The sequence below is a fragment of the Dipodomys spectabilis genome, unplaced genomic scaffold, assembly GCF_019054845.1.
Source record: "Dipodomys spectabilis isolate Male_0828 unplaced genomic scaffold, ASM1905484v1 ptg000273l, whole genome shotgun sequence".
Taxonomy (NCBI): Eukaryota; Metazoa; Chordata; class Mammalia; order Rodentia; family Heteromyidae; genus Dipodomys; species Dipodomys spectabilis.
In genome coordinates this window covers 10,184,060-10,200,266 of record NW_024870950.1, presented here as the reverse complement: position 1 = coordinate 10,200,266, position 16,207 = coordinate 10,184,060, and the positions used below count along the sequence as shown (strand labels likewise).

Sequence of the window (16,207 nt, the reverse complement as noted above, 5' to 3'; positions counted from 1 at the left end):
AACACAACTCGTGCTGCAGGACTGGGAAGGAAGGAGCTGCAAGAGTGCCTGTACCTTGGTTTCATTCAGCTCCTCATAGCAAGCACCTTACCATGTTCAGGCCCACGATCCAGAGCTGGCCATGAGCCCACTGGGGCGTCTACAACCCAGTCTGAAATGGAGGAAGATGAGGCCTGGAGCAGATTAGGGGGTTCCTAAGAAGTAGGCTACCTGGAGCTAACCTTGGAAGATACCAAAGGAGTGGTGACCCTGGGGGTCACCAGGGTAACAGGGCAAGGAGCAAGATACAGGCTTGCCCACTACTTCAGACCCAGAGGGAAAGTCAGATAATGGTTCCTTCCCTCCTTCGTTCCTTCCTTTCTTTTTTCCACCCTTCTGTCCTTTTCTTTTTACTAAGAAACCACCTTCCTTTTACTGTTGGGCTCTTCAAACTGAGCAAATGGTTGAACAATGCCAAATGCAGTTATGCTGGCTGACTTGTGATAATTTCACAGAAATATACTCTGACCCTAAGATACCTTAAGTAAGCAGAAACACAAATGCAGTGGAGAGAATGCACGAGTGGCCAGGGGCTTTTGTTCATTTGTTGTTGTTTTTTAAATACATATGAAGTTTAAAAGGAAAACAATCCAACCCTCAAGACCAGCCTGTTGAAAGCAACATTAAAAGGACACAATCTGAATCATGCTACAAAAATAGTGTTATCTTTTTTAAACTAAATGTACATCTTTTTTTCCAATTCCATGGTTGACAGGAGTGCTTACGTGACACATGAAGGCACCAAAGGTGAAGTGATTGTTTGTCTTAAAATATACAAAGACAGAATTGCCTACTTTGAAAAAAAAATACAGTCATACCTGTAATAAATAGTGTAGTGTTTCTGCCATGGGTTCTAGAACCCCTACAAACTCAACATATACAAATATCTTCAGTCCCTAGCATTCTCCTAGAGGGGGCTATGTCAGACAAAACCAGGTTATAAAAAGCACTGTTTTTAGGCAACTAGGTTAATTTCATCATGACTTGAAACCTTTCTGAAATGAGTTAGAGTGAAAGTCAGACATTAGTGGACCCTCTGGGTGTAAGCCAAGGTAGGGGCCACCCCAGACCTCCTGCCCTTGCCCTCATTCCTCCCCAGCTGCTGAACCTTAGATTCTCCCTTCATCCCTGAACACTGGTCTTCTTCACTTCCAGAGGGAAGGAAAGTCTTTAAACTTGCTAAGGCAAAATTCTGATAGTCAGGGATGCAAAGCAGGGCTTGAAGAGCGGCTGTGGCTATCAGGTCTGGCCCCGCCTTCTGGGCACCCGGTTCACTGCCCTCAACTCCTGGCCATTCCTGATTTTTAAAGGGGGGAGGGGGCACTTCCCAATGGGTGCCAGCAGCAGTGTCCAAAGACAACTCAGGGTTGGTAGCTTCTGACTATCACAGAATCTGACACGAATAATGCTAAGAATCTTGTTTCCCACCAGGCACAATATTAACAAGCAATTAACTCTGAACCAGAATCTCAGCATAAAAAGAAAGTAGATGATAAACTAACCTGACAACACAGCCATGCTAGTCCAGGACCTAAGTTGCTAGGGCTTCAAGCTCAGTAGGCTTATAGATCATCTTTTTTTCCTTGCCTTTTCTTTACTGTTGTTTATGGAGTAAGAAAAACTAGAAAGAAAAATATCCTAAAGGCTGAGAAATTATGCCCAAATGGAAAAGAACATATTCCTGCAAAGACAATAGTGTTTCAGGCTGAAGTGTGCAAGTGCTATTTACTGGCATGAAGTTGCCCCACAGAACACTCCCTTCTCAGAAGAAAATTCTTCTAGCTCTAACACACCAAAGGCATTTTCTTTCAGAGACAATTTCTAAATAAAGGAAACACAAAAGGTCAAATATTTCAAATTGCTTTCTGAGCCCAGAATGATATTATGATTTTGAAGATGTCTTTGGGAAGAGGAAAAAAATACATTTTATAGAGTGAAGAAAATTTACAAAGCAAGAAGGTGGTGGTCCTGTTAGGTCTGTGTCCTGCCTGGGGTGCACTTAAGCCGGATCAGTCACCTGCTTGTACCCAGACTCCATACCAAGAGGCCCCTCAGCACCAGGGAAGAGTGGTCCCCATGTCAACTCTCCCTCCAGCTCATTCATGAAAACAAGACAAAGGCACAGGAAAGTAGTTAGCCAGGTACACATTTCCAGGGCAGTCTGGGATTGTAAACAAGTCTAGTGCTACCAGCAGCAGTCTCTCCTCCTCTTTTTCTTCTTCCTCTCTCCCCTTCTGTCCTTGGGCAGACATTAACTGGGCACTCAGCCCTTGCCTAGCTGGCCTTGGTCAGATAGCCAGATAGCAAAGAGAGAAACTCTGAATCCTACAACATCATTAGGGGTTAGAAAGGCCTCTGGAGACCTTCAGAGACAGCAGCAGCACTCAGAGTCAGAAGCAGCCTTCTCTTACTCACAAGAACTGACTAGAGCTCTTGGTCTACAGTGTGTTCTCCTTCCTGCTACCTCATCAATGTGACTACTGCTCTGTGGACTAGATCTAGGAGAAAACAGCAGCCAGCAATGGCACAGTGACTACAGGACTGCTTTGCTTTGAACACAGAGCAGGAACCACCTACATTATCAAAACCTGGCCACGAGAACACACTCCACTCTCTGTTGGCACTAAGAGTAACAAGTCATCAACCCACAGAAAATCCGGTGTGGAAAGGGATGAAACCTTGACCCACCTTTGAGATCATGTGAAGAGGTCAGGGGTTTCTTTATAGAAGGGGTGAGCTTGGGCCTCACAAAGGATTATCCAAGCAAGACTTACATATATCCACGGATGAGAAGCCTTCATCATAACTGCCTGTGTTTAACCCAGGCCTGCATGGCCAGGAAAGCTTCAGAGAGGGCCAAGGACACTGACAACTTGAAAAGAACAAGAATATTTCCAACCAAGCCACGAGCCATAAAGCTCTTGCCAGCAGCACCCAGGATGAGGTAGAGACCAAGCATACCAGACATGGCACGGTAACAAAAGGGGCTCCAGGACCAAGACCTCAGAGCCTTACTTACTGGTCCTCACTGATTTCCTGGGGATTGCACAGTGGCTGCACTCTGCCCAATCTGTTCATGTTCCTAAGGAAGATGTGAGCACTGCTGTATTCTTGCTTTCTTTGTAGACAAAAGCAATTTTCTTTGGATAGTTGTTTGCTTTAAATTGAGCTTCTCTGAGGAGATCTTAATGACTATAGCCGCTCTCTACGAACAGGAAAAGGTACTTCTCCCTCCCCATGCCTTGGCTTTGTGAAGTAGAATCAGAAAGAAAACATCCAATAGACCAAACTAGTGCCAAAACAAACTTCCTCTGAACATGACAGTGTTTGTACCCATCCAAACCATTAGAGGGTCTACCAGTGCTAGAGGACTTCATCCCTTCATCTGCAGAAACACTCTGGACCCTCCAAGTCAATTTATTCCACCAGAAAATGGAGAAAACTAAGCTTACCTCAGCCTTGAAATACCCCAAACTTAAGTGGCACCAGTCCATACTGGAATGACTTAAGTGTAAAAACACTGGGTGCTACAATCCTAGCTATTCAGGAGACTGAGATCTAAAAATCATGGTTCAAAACCAGCTAGGGCAGGAAAGTCAATTAACTACCAAAAAGCCAGAAGTGGATCTGTAGTTCAAGTGGCAGAGTGCTAGTCTTGAGCAAAAAAAGCTCAGGGACAGTGTCCAGGCCCTAGTTCAAGTCCCAGGACTGGTGTGTGTGCATGTGCACATGCCCATACACACACACACAACACACACACACAACACACACACACACACACACACACAACATGTTTCCTTCAATTTGCAGAGATCAATTTAAGACCCCAAAACTTAGAGACAACTAAGAAAAATACAGGTGTCTTGACAGCACTGCAGATGACCATCATCCTTCTTTACTGTTCCTCAGGCCACACCCTCAGTACACTCAGTGCACTCTGCTCACTCAGAACGTATACAGGCCACTTCTGATTTGATGAGAACTAATTAAATAGAACAAGGAAATACATTTACAAAACCCTTGGGAAGCCTCATATCACAAAGGAATTAAATAGTTACTGAGACATAAATAATGCCAAAGATTTCTATCTCTAAGATGCAAATTAACTCCCAAGCCTGTCTGGGCACAAGACAGCATGGCTTCCTAGCCTCCCTGGGTACTTACTGTCTTCTTGGGCCTCAGACCTCTTCCTTTCAGCTGAAAGTACATCCTCAGGAGGCCAGGCATTGTACCTTTTCACCAGATGAGAAACTGTTTTTACTGAGCTGACCAGGGGAAACTCAGGCAACAATCCCGCCTAAATTGTTTTTTTTCAAACTCACTTCAAAAGTGGCCTTCTACCAAGGCCAAGTAATATGACTCCTGGCAGATTCCTGATAAAGCTCAGGGTGGTCCTTCCAAGTGGGCCCCAGCTGATGCATGGCTGGGTCTTTGTGAACTGATTTTGAATGGAATTCTCAGAGGAAGATAAGCCCATTTTTGATCATGCAGACACACTCAAATAAACATGTAAAATGAACAGATAAAATCCAGATGCCATCATCCCCCCATATCACCCCATCTAATAAATTCAAAGCTGGGGAAGCATGAGGTGATCTGACTCAGACAGACATGTGAAGTAGGCTCCACCGGACTCACCAGGCATGGGGCCAGACCCAGCCTACCCTCTGTGGGAGACGCAGGGAGGGGTAGGAGTTACCACTAAGACTAGCTGGGTCAGCCCCTGAAACCAGACACAAGCTTGGCCATGTGACCTGGGCCATGCGACCTGGGCCATGCCCCAGACAGGAACCACAGCAGAAGTGGACTGTGATGGACACTGGGTTTAAGGAGCGGACCTTGGGCCCTGACCACCAGACTGCCATCTACTGACCAGCAGGCCCTCTTCACTGTTAACTCAGATACTGTTCTTTCCTGAAGACTGCAGTGCCACACAGGCTTAGAGAGACGTATCACGTGTTCTCCTCCCCAAGCTAAACATGTGTACCACCCCCTTCTCGGCTGTTTAGTTCTTAGCACACTGTGGGGCTATGAGCCATCCTTGGTACAAGATCCTGGGGGCTCTCCACACTACTGCAAGACCTTCCTGCCAACAATGTCTTTTCCTCAGTAGGGCTAATTCCAAAATACTAGAGCTAGAGTGAGGTCTGTAAACATTACAATGGTTTAGAGTGAAAAACCTGACAAATTAAGATAGTTTTTCCATAAAAGATAAAATTACTCTCTAACAACACAAAAACTACAGCATCCTAGGGGCTTATTTAACTCATTCACCACAAAAATAATCCTCACTTTATCAAGAACCAATCAAAAAACTAGAATTTTTCCCCCAACAGCTTCCAAGAATGATGTTCATAATGATAACATCCAAAGCAACAATTAGTGCCTTGGAACATCCGTGGAAGGACATGCCCTGGTAAAAATTCAAGTATGCTTGAATCCTAAACAAGTCTACCCAGAATGACTTTAGAACTCTTCTCAGGTATTTAGAAAGTTAGTTCATATCCATAAAACAGAGGTGTGTGTGTGTGTGTGTACATGTGTGAGTGCACACACATACACAAACACACACACACAAAAACTTCCCATATGTTGTCCAGGAGGCCAGCAGGCTGGCAAGTGCTTTGGCTGGTGGAATGGGCTATGTTATCTTCGTGGCTTTTACCTAAGAAGATGAAACTGCAGGAACTCTGCAATTCAGCCTCCAGGTATTTAGGGTAGGCAGGAAACTGGCAAACAACATGGTCCCCATATCACTGGATGAGTCTGGGACTTAGGAAGGTGGTCCTTTTGAGGAAGAATCAAATGATTTCTCAGCAAGGTGGGAGAAAAATGGTGACCTTCCCATAAGTCAGTGTCCCATGGAGCTGTCCCCACAGAACACCAGCTTTTCCTGTCCCTGCAACACACAGACACAGCAAAGAGATCCACCAACACATCCATCACCAAGATCCTCAGAATCCCACGTGGCCTTCGGGCACCCCAGGTATGGAAGACGATGAGGAGGGTGGATCCTGGCAGACAGACTTAACATCCACCAAGAGCCCACTACAGGGGCTGCCCAGAAATCAAGGCTGACTGTTGCAACCCTAGACCTTCGTGTCCTGACACTTAGCAGCCCCATTTAACCCCAAGTTCTGACTCATCAGAAATACATATGACAAAGTGGCTCTGGGATGAGAGCCAATGCTCTGGGACAGCTGAGACCTAGAGTGGACATGGGTGGTCAGCAGGGGTGCTGCCCCCACAGCCACCCAGGGCCAGAGGATACAGGCCTCTCCAGCCACACAAAGCTGACCACTGGGCCACTTTAGAAAGCCTTTCCCAAAGTGAATTTTTACCAAAGGGGACACAATTCAATGGAATCACATGATGATCTAATGTGCTCAGAGAAAGAAAACTTGATTGAAGGACAGGTGGGCATGTGGTAGAAGCAGGACTCTGGGGGTCCTCACGTGTCCAGACGCTGGATCTCCGGGCGACTGTCCACATCTCTAGACTCGGTGCGGGCTCGAATGTAGTCATTGGCGCTCTGCTGGCGGATGCTGACTCTCCATTTCTGCACAGCCAGGAAAGTGCTCGCTGCATAAGCTGCTGTTGCCAAGAAGCCAAATATCTAAAGTACACAGACACCATTAGCCTTGGACCTGATGGCTTCATGGGGACCTGATCTGCATGAACTCCATCCAGCTGTTCCCATCCTCTGCTCTGCTCAATGAATAGTTATTACAGTTGTCTTGAGTCTCTAGTCATGTGACCCACAGATAATGCTACTGACCTGAAGAGCCTAAGGAGTTTTTGATACACTTTGGACCTTCAAAATAAAAAATCACTAAAGTACATCTTTTATCGCATGTAATTCATAGGCTCAGCTCCAAATGTGAAAAGGTATATGAAATATGATATAGAAAGAATTTTAGCCAGGAGCTGGTGGCTCACACCTATAATCCTAACTATTCAGGAGGCTGAGATCTGAAGATTACAGTTCAAAGCCAGCTGAGGCAGGAAAGTCCGTGAGACTCTTTTTTTTTTTTTTTTTGGGTCCAGTCGTGGGGCCTGAACTCTGGGCCTGGGCGCTGTCCCTCAGCTCTTCAGCTCAAGCCTACACTCTACCACTTGAGCCAAAGCACCACTTCCGGCTTTTTTCTTTTTGCTTATGTGGTTTTGAGGAATCCAACCCAGGGCCTCAGGCATGCAAGGCAAGCGCTCTACCACTGAGCCACCTTCCCAGCCCCTGTGAGACTCTTATCTCCAATAAACCACCAGAAAACTGGAAGTAGCACTGTGGCTCAAGTAGTAGAGTAATATCCTTGAGCTGAAGAGCTCAGGGAGAGTGGCCATGCCCAGAGTTCAAGCCCCATGACTGACAAAAAAAAAAAAAAGAATTTCAGAGTCTCACATCAAGCTAAAAGGCTGACAGCTCGCAGCCCCCCCAACCACCTGCTGCCTACTCATCTGGGCCACCCCAGTCAGCAGCTCCAGGTGACAAGCAGTAGGGCTTGCATTATCCAGGCAGGCTTAAATAAGCTACTAAGTGGTATTTATAGAACAGTCAGATAAATGAGTTTTAAAAACCTTTAAATCCTCCCACTAGAGACGGAGGAATACATGACCCTTACAAGTGGAAAGTATATAAAAACATAGAGCACAAGGTATGAGTGCCTTCTATCTGGTCGCAAGCTCCCACATCTTAACTCCATGGCCAGACACATGTCAGGGGACAGGCAAGAGCACGGGAACAAAGAGCCCAGAAGTGTGAAATTAGCTTGCCCTTTAACCCTTCCAGTTGCTTACCACAGCGGCAATCTCTGCTCCGGTCTTGTGGTTTAAAGCAGCCAGTACGATGGAGGCAATAAAGAAAAAGAAAGTGCTGAGTCCAGTGTTGACCAAATCCTAAGGAAAAAGATCAAATAAAACCACTTGAAAAAAGTCTGCCTAAAAGCAACCAAAGAACTTCCACACAAAGGTCCACAACTAACTTCAGATAGTTCTGAACCTCGGTCTCCACATCACACAGACTTTAGTCACACAAAGTAACAGTTTATGCCGTTGCTGGGCAAACTGCCACAGCCAAATCCATATTTCCCCCCTACTACATCTCCAGTCATTGACCTAAATGACCACCAAACCTAGTAACATTAATTAACGTTTAAAGTTGTTACCATTTATAGAGTTCTGATTTATTTACTTAGTTTGTTAGTTACAGTGCTGGTGATGAATCCCAGGGCTTCATGCATGCTAGGCCAGCACTCTACTGCTAAGCTGTACCCCCAAGCCTCTAGTTTCATCATTTCAAATAGATACTCAAAAATTTTTTTTTCTTTTTTTGGGTCCGGTCGTGGGGCCTGAACTCTGGGCCTGGGCGCCGTCCCTCAGCTCTTCAGCTCAAGGCTAGCGCTCTACCACTTGAGCCACAGGGTCACTTCCGGCTTTTTTCTTTTTTGCTTATGTGGTGCTGAGGAATCGAACCCAGGGCCTCATGCATGCAAGGCAAGTGCTCTACCACTGAGCCACCTTCCCAGCCCCTAGATACTCAAAATTTAACAAAGAAAATAAGCCAGGCACAGAAGCTCACTCCTGTAATCCTAACTCCTCAGGAAGCAAACCAGAGATCAGAAGGACATCCCAGACAAAAAGTTATTGACATTGTATCTTCATCAATATGAGGGTAGTGGTGTATGACAGGAATCCTGGCTATGCAGGAAGCTATAGGTAGGAGAATCTTGGTTCAAGGCCCATCCTTGCCAAAAACCTAAGACCCTGTGCAGAAAAACACAATAAAATAAAATAATAAAGCAAAGAACTGGAGGTGTGGATCAAATGGTGGAATACCTCCTACAAACACAAAGCCAGAGGTTCAAAGCCCAACACCACCAAAAACCAAAGGAGGAGACAACACTGACATCCGGATGTGGAACAAGCTCTCCACGAATCCAAATGAACCAAAACAGGGGAGTCCCTCTGCCTTCCTCACCATCATGCGGGACACTTACAGTATATACTATTTTCCAAGAACATACTTTTTCTGTTTTCAAACCCCTTCCTCCCAGAGTTGCTCTGGGGATTAAATAGAACCACATAGGTAACAAGCCCCACACAGCACCTGGCCCAGTTGGGGTATTTTACACATTCACAGATACTTTTTGTTTTTCTAGGTACTGAGGTACTGAGGCTCAAACTCAGGACCTCACATTCTCCCTTGGGTTTTTCACTCATGGCTGACACTCTACATTTAAGAAATACCTCAAGTTCCAGCTTTTTACTGGTAAATTAGAGTTAAGAATCTCTTGGACTTGTCTGTCCCAGCTGGCTCTGAACCATGATCCTCAGATCTCAGTCTCCTCAGTAGCTAGGTGTGATAGGTGTGAGCTACCTAGCACCCAGCCAGCCTTCTCTTTTGATACACTGGTCTCAGGCTGAGTCTCACTTTGTGCTCGGGCTGCAATCATTCTACTTGTGCTTCCCTGTGTCACTGGGATGACAGGCTCGCACCAGTGCACCCAGCCATTGTGCTTCCCCCCATAGCTGAGATAAAAGGTGCACATCACCTTATCAAGCCATTGGTTGAGACAGAGTCTCATAAACTTTTATGCCCTGGCTGACCTTGTACCTCAAGTCCTTATCTCTGCCTCCAAATAGCTAGTACTACAGGTTTGCAATCAGAAGCACAACATTTTCAGCACACACACACACATACATATCACACTCACTAGCAGTCATTCCTCATTCATATCCCAATCCTAGGCAATCATTAACCTGTACTCGGGTCTCTAATTTGCCTATATTTGTATATCTCATAGAAACAGACTGACATACTATATGTGGTCTGTACATGGCTTATTCTGTTTAGCATAATGATTCTAAGAATTATCCTACTTTTTGTTTATTATGAATAGTTATGAGCTTATAAGATTTTATTTGAATTAATGCTTGCCTTTCTCTTGAGTCATCAAAGTTTTTTTTTTTTTGGTCGGTTGTGGGGCTTGAACTCTGTCCTTGGGCTCTTCAGCTCAAGGCGAGCACTCTACTGCTTGAGCCACAGCACCACTTCTGGTTTTCTGGTGGTTTATTGGAGATAAGAGTCCCGCCTGGGCTGGCTTTGATCTGTGATCCTCAGATCTCAGCCTCCTGAGTAGCTCAGATTACAGGCATGAGCCACTGGCACCCAGTTTCATCACAGATTTTTAAAAATACTTATCCTCTAATTTTTCTACAACAAACATTTATTACTTGCTCAATTAATAAAAGGCTCAAGACTGGGATATTATCAAAGTTATTTAGCACGCTCAATTAATGTGAGTTCCTGTGCTGTGTGACAGAATCAAGCTGTTGACTTGTCCTTTATATTAAGGGCATCCCTCGGTGTGTCATCAAAGGAAGATGGGATTAAACGTCAAAATAGGTGTCTAAATGTTTTAATGCCTTTGATGAGACAGGTTCTCTTTGGTTTGCCACAGTCCTCCCCACTCCCTGCGGTCTCACACAACCACTTTATGTCATCTGTCTGGTTCCTGAAAGGTTACTGCCCCTCCTTATGCTAAGAGATGAGGAAGAATGCCATATGTAAACAAATGCTTTTGCTCTTGCTTTCAATAACATACCCCTGTAAGCACAGGTGTATACCTAGGCAACCCAATAAAAGATCAATACCATCTGGCCTGGACAACACTAACTATTCTTGAAAAATTGTACTAGCAGTTCTATAAAGCATCACAAATCAGCTAGCACTAAGCAGGGGACCACCCTCTCTGTCCCAGACTCCTAGCCCTCCATCTCCTTTCTTACCTGTTTGTGCCATATGCCCATCCCTGGTGAGTCCTGACCCCGTTCCATACTCTGTGCCAAGAAATCACTTTTTTTTTTTTTTCTATTTATGTGGTACTGAGGAATTGAACCCAAGGCTTCATGCATACTAGGCAAGCACTCTACCACTAAGCCACATTCCCAGCTCCAAGAAATCACTTCTTATACCTTGAGGCCCATTTGGAGCCTGGCATTTCCTCTGAGTGTCCTGCCCAGCCCATATCTGCTACTGAGACACTCACCTGCTCACCAGTGGTCCTAACCTCACATACCACCAGATCCTGGTGAGCACTCATCTCACTGAAGAGCAGTTTGCAGCCTGAACTCTACTTCTAGTCCCAAAACCTGGCATGAAGCAGGTGTCAATGTTTTCTAAATGATCTGGAATGAGACTCTTATGCACTGGATCCACCCTAAGTCATCACAGACCGATGCACATTAGTGGCTCAAATACCAGTCTGTAGGCCTCATTCAGATGATAGAGAACTAGCCACAAGCAAGAAAGCCAAGTGAGAATGTGTGAAGTATTGAGTTCAAGCCCTGATACCAGCACACACACGTGTGTGTGCATGTGCACACGCACGCGCACACACACACACATACACACAGAGCTATAGATTTGATCAAATTATTGAAATTTCTTGAGTCAAAAAGCATTTTTGCTTATTTACAGAAAGCTTTGAAGTTTGCTCTTTTTTTTGAGACAGGGCTTAAGTTGCCCAGATTGGTCTCAAACTCCTGACCTCAAGAAATCCTTCTACCATCATCTCTCAAGTAGCTAGAATTACCAATATATGTATGTTACTATGGCTGGCTAATTAGGCTTCAGTTCAAGCTAATGAAGTCACTCTTGGTAGGGAAGAGGTGATAATTTCAGCACAGGGTGGGGGTGGGGGCCAGGGTGGTAGCCAGAAAAAGTAACTGCAGGAATAAAGGGTAAAAACTTTTAGTTCTTGCCCTGAACGCTGAGTTCAATTACCCAGTGACCAATGATTTGACCAATAATCATGCCTCCCTAAGGAAATCTCACTTTCAAAAATACCCCAAACTGTGGGGCCCAGGAGCTCCTTCATTGGCAGGTACACTCAAATACTGGGACCACACAGGGACAAAAGCTCCTGCACACTTGGCCCTTACAAACCTCATCCTGTGCATCTCTTTCATTTGGCTGCCCACAAGCTTTATGCTTTTAACAAACCAGAATTGCAAGGAAATTATTTTCCTGAGTTTTGTGAGCCATGGTAGAAAATTATGGAGCCTGAGAAGGGCTTGTGGAAACCCAAATCTGTAGTGAGCCAGGCCGAAGTAGCTGCACACTCCAGCTGAAACTGTTATCTGAAGCAAGACAATCTAGAGCTGAGCCATGAACCTGTGGATCTGTCTGTGCTAACTGTGGGAGCTGGTATCAAAGATGAATGAAGTACTGAACACCTAATTGCTGTTGAAGAGTTAAGGATTGCTTAGCATGGCATAGATACTTGATGTGTATGAAGGGGAGGACGAGTCATGATTAAGGGCTCAGGGCTCCAAAACAGCCGCTCTGAATGACTCTAAACCTTTCTGAATCCACCATGACACTAGTCTAGGTTCATAGATAGGAAGAATCTGGGCAAAGAGCCAGAACTAGTGGCCATTAAGCAGGAACAGCCAAGGAAGAAGGAAGCCAGGAACAGGTGACATATGGGAAAGCACAGAAAGCATGGCCAGAGGGATGGAGAATCCCAAAGAAGTCACTACCAGTGGGGTGAGGCCCTGAGCAGATGGAGGATCCAGAATATGAGGGCTTTTAATGGTGGTGTGGGGACAGAAGCCAGATTGGCCAGGTTAGGATGGTGAGTTGGAGAAGGGGAACTTGTCTTTGGAAATAACACAGAGGAGAATATCCAAATTCTTGCCTTAGGTGGTAGCTACATAATCACTGTAATTCTTCATTATAATATACATGAACTGCCAGGATTTTCTTAACAGTTAATAATTAGAAAAGCAACCAGGCTATATGGAAGTAGTGAAGGCAGGCAGGTTCAAATCTCTTTAGGGAAGTTTGGATGCGCAGGCCTTGGCTCTGGTGGCAACTAAGAAGATAGAAGCCACTGACAGGTTTGGGGTAGTGGGTCAGACATCCACAAGCAGATGGGCCAGGTGAGCAAATGCTGGAAGAAGGGAGGAACGGGATGAGCACGTAGCCTGGACACTAATGGAGATAAAAAGGGTGGAACATAAGTGTGTGAGCTCCTAGTATACAGAGAAAAACACCACAGAATAAATCCCTCAAATGGAGATTTGTTAACATTAGAATCTCTGAGAGCTGGAAGCACTGGTTGAGCAGTATAGTACCTGCCTGCTTGCCTTACAAGCATAAGGTCCTGAGTTCAAACTCCAGTACTGGCAAAAATTAAAATAAGATGAATATAAATAAATCTCAAGTATAGCTCAAACAATCTAAGGGCAGAACTCAAATAATAGCGTTCTTGTCTAGCAAGTATGAGGCCCTAGGTTCAATCCCAAGTACTCAGGAAAATAATAAACATTCTGGGAGCAAGGCCGAGGTCGTCTTATTCACTGGTATCCCAGTTGCCTGAAGTTACTAAGGCCCTCTCAATAAACACTAGCCGAGGAAAGTACTGGGCTGAGGAGTTGAAGAGTGAATGTAACTCTGCAGGAAAGGGGCCTGAGACTGACTGACTCTGAGCTTCCCATGGCAACTGACCACATGTCCAAACCGGGCTAAGAACTCAAACCACAGAGAAAAAGAAGCATGCCTTTTTTTTTTTTTTTTGGTTAGTCATGGTGCTTGAACTCAGGCCTGGGTACTGTCCCTGTGCTCTATCACTTTTAGTCACATTGCTACTTCCAGTTTTCTGGTAGTTAAATGGAGCTAGGAGTCTCGTGGACTTTTCTGTCTAGGCTGGCTTTGAACTGCGATCCTCAGAGCTCATCCTTCTGAGTTGCTAGGATTAAAGGTGGGAGCCACCTGTCCCAGCAGAAAGCATACCTTTCTTTTCTTTTTCTCTGCAGTCGGGGGCCTGAACTCTGGGCCTGGGTGCTGTCCCTTAACTCTTCAGCTCAAGGCTAAGGCTCTACCACTTAAGTCACAGTGCCACTTCTGGCTTTTTTCTGCTTATGTGGTGCTGAGGAATCAAACCCAGGGCCTCATGCATGCAAGGCAAGCACTCTACCACTGATCACCTTCCCAGCCCCAAGCATACGTTTCTATCAAAGATGTTTTGAGCAAAGCACTCAAGCCTTTCCCAGATGCTCCAGATTAATAATTACTTCTAAACTTCACAAGCCATGAACATTTATATTCATACTTTCAATTCCTCCAAAATCAATATTTTTGTAACTAGCTTTTGTGTCTAGTCTAAAAAATATGCAAATGTATTAATGCCACTTTCCCATATTTTGAGAATACCAACACAATGAATCTTCTCAGATGATCATCAAGTAAAAATGACATCTTTAAAAGAGCCTAGACAATTTTGCTATGGTGTTCCTATGATGGGTTAAGATTTAATTCATATTGTAGTTTTAGACAAATAGGTAAAGAAATTTTAAAATTTCACAGATCAACTATGATGAGATATTTAAATGTTAAAATAAACTAGAACCAAACATGATCTAGAGAGGTTCCAAGTCTCCCTTGACTAGAGAGGTTCCAAGTCTCCAAGCAGCCCCAATCCTCAGGTAGTCGTATGGCCTATACTCACTGTCAGGTTCCAGTTGATCTGGGGAATCCTCATGTGGAGGTTGAAACTGAACAGAACCAGCAAGACTCCAGTCACCACAAATGCACTGCAGCTTACAAACTCGAAAAAGTAGAGGCCTTCGCACGGGGAGCATTCCATGATGGTTTCAATGCAGATGAACGCAATTAGGGACAAAATCTAGGAAGAAAATTGGAAACGTACATGCATGTGTATATTTAGTACATATTTGTGGACATACATGCCTATCGTGTTAAAGCAAAACAACAACAGCCATAGAGTTCTCTAGGGATTACAATGTAACTAAGAAATATGACCTGTTTCAATTCTTAGGTAGGAAAGGTAGAGAGAGGCCTAAATAAAAGGATCAAATTCCTTAGCTAGGCGCCAGTGGCTCATCTGTAATCCTAGCTACTCAGAAGGCTGAGAACTGAAGGATAGCAGTTCAAAGCCAGCCCAGGCAGAATATCTGTGAGATTCCATCTCCAATTAATCAACAAAATGCTGGATTGGAGGTGTGTCTCAAGTGAAAGAATGCTAGCCCTGGGTAAGAAAGTCAAATGAGAATACAAAGCCCTGAGTTAAGTGCTAGTACCCAGCACACATGCATGTATGCACACACACACACACACACACACACACACACACACACACACACACACACAGCCAAAAGGATCAAATTCCTAATGTAAACATGGAAGGCCCCACCACTGTATTGAAATCAGCCTAGTATGGGGTAGCCCTGGGAGGGAACAGCTGGCCCTTAGGGAGAAGAAGAAAAACACTTCTGTGATGTTCAGGTTTTTCTTTTGCCACCATACTTTCTAAGCTGCCTATCCCTGTTAATCATCTCTAGCCCAGTTCTGCCACACGCCAAAAGGGGGGAATCCTGTGCTATCTAATGCTAGCTGGGAGGTTCATGCTAGGCTGACCCCAGCTAAATGGGATCACAATGGCTTGAAAAGAATGACTGACACAGGGCTGGGAAGGTGGCTCAGTGGTAGAGCGCTTGCCTTGCATGCCTGAGGCCCTGGGTTCAATTCCCCAGCACCACATAAGCAAAAAGAAAAAAGCCGGAAGTAGCGCTGTGGCTCAAGTGGTAGAGCGCTAGCCTTGAGCTGAAGAGCTGAGGGACAGCACCCAGGCCCAGAGTTCAGGCCCCACAACTGGACCCCAAAAAAAAAAAAAGAATGACTGACAACCCCTTCTTCCCCCATATGCTTTTCAAAGTGTATCACTGGATTTCATCACAGGAAGACAGACTGGCAATTTATTTAAAAAAATTAAAAATCAACCAATGATAGAATCAATTCCTTTCTGAAAGACAAAAGTAACATTCTAAGCAGAAGTTACCAAGGAAACTTGTAGAGGAAGGAGACAGCCCAAGGCTGTGGTAACAGACCTAGGACCAAGGGAAGGTCAAGTGGTTTGGAGCCATTGGTCCCTTGGTTTCCTGGCCTCTGCTTGGCTCCCTTCCATGAGCCACTCAGGGAGTGGCCCTAACCCCACAGGTTAAGGAAGCAGAGGCAGGGAGCCCCACACAGGGGATGTGGGGTGTGAAATGCAGAAGCAGCTTTGCCTCCAGCTTGCCCAGCAGATCTGGAATCTGCTTTCTGAACAAGGCCCCAGATGACTAATGTGGAGAAGCAGCCAAGGCACAG

At 45.1% G+C, this 16,207-nt stretch overlaps 1 protein-coding gene across 3 annotated transcripts in view; it reads right to left on the bottom strand.

The window, feature by feature from the left end:
* Cmtm4 (CKLF like MARVEL transmembrane domain containing 4) overlaps positions 1-16,207 on the bottom strand; it is a 66,727-nt gene that overhangs the window by 11,805 nt on the left and 38,715 nt on the right. Inside the window, exons 2-4 of one of the 3 annotated variants that reach the window (XR_006150861.1) lie at positions 14,550-14,726; positions 7,834-7,932; positions 4,537-6,655 (exon numbers count right to left, since the gene is read on the bottom strand). Coding sequence is in view for 1 of the 3 variants with exons in the window: in XM_042700703.1 (XP_042556637.1) it covers positions 6,491-6,655; positions 7,834-7,932; positions 14,550-14,726 (441 nt within the window). In the remaining 2 variants the exon portion in view is untranslated. Of the gene's footprint in view, positions 1-3,769; positions 6,656-7,833; positions 7,933-14,549; positions 14,727-16,207 lie in introns of those variants that run through there. The other 2 variants (XR_006150862.1, XM_042700703.1) reach the window with 2 other exon arrangements.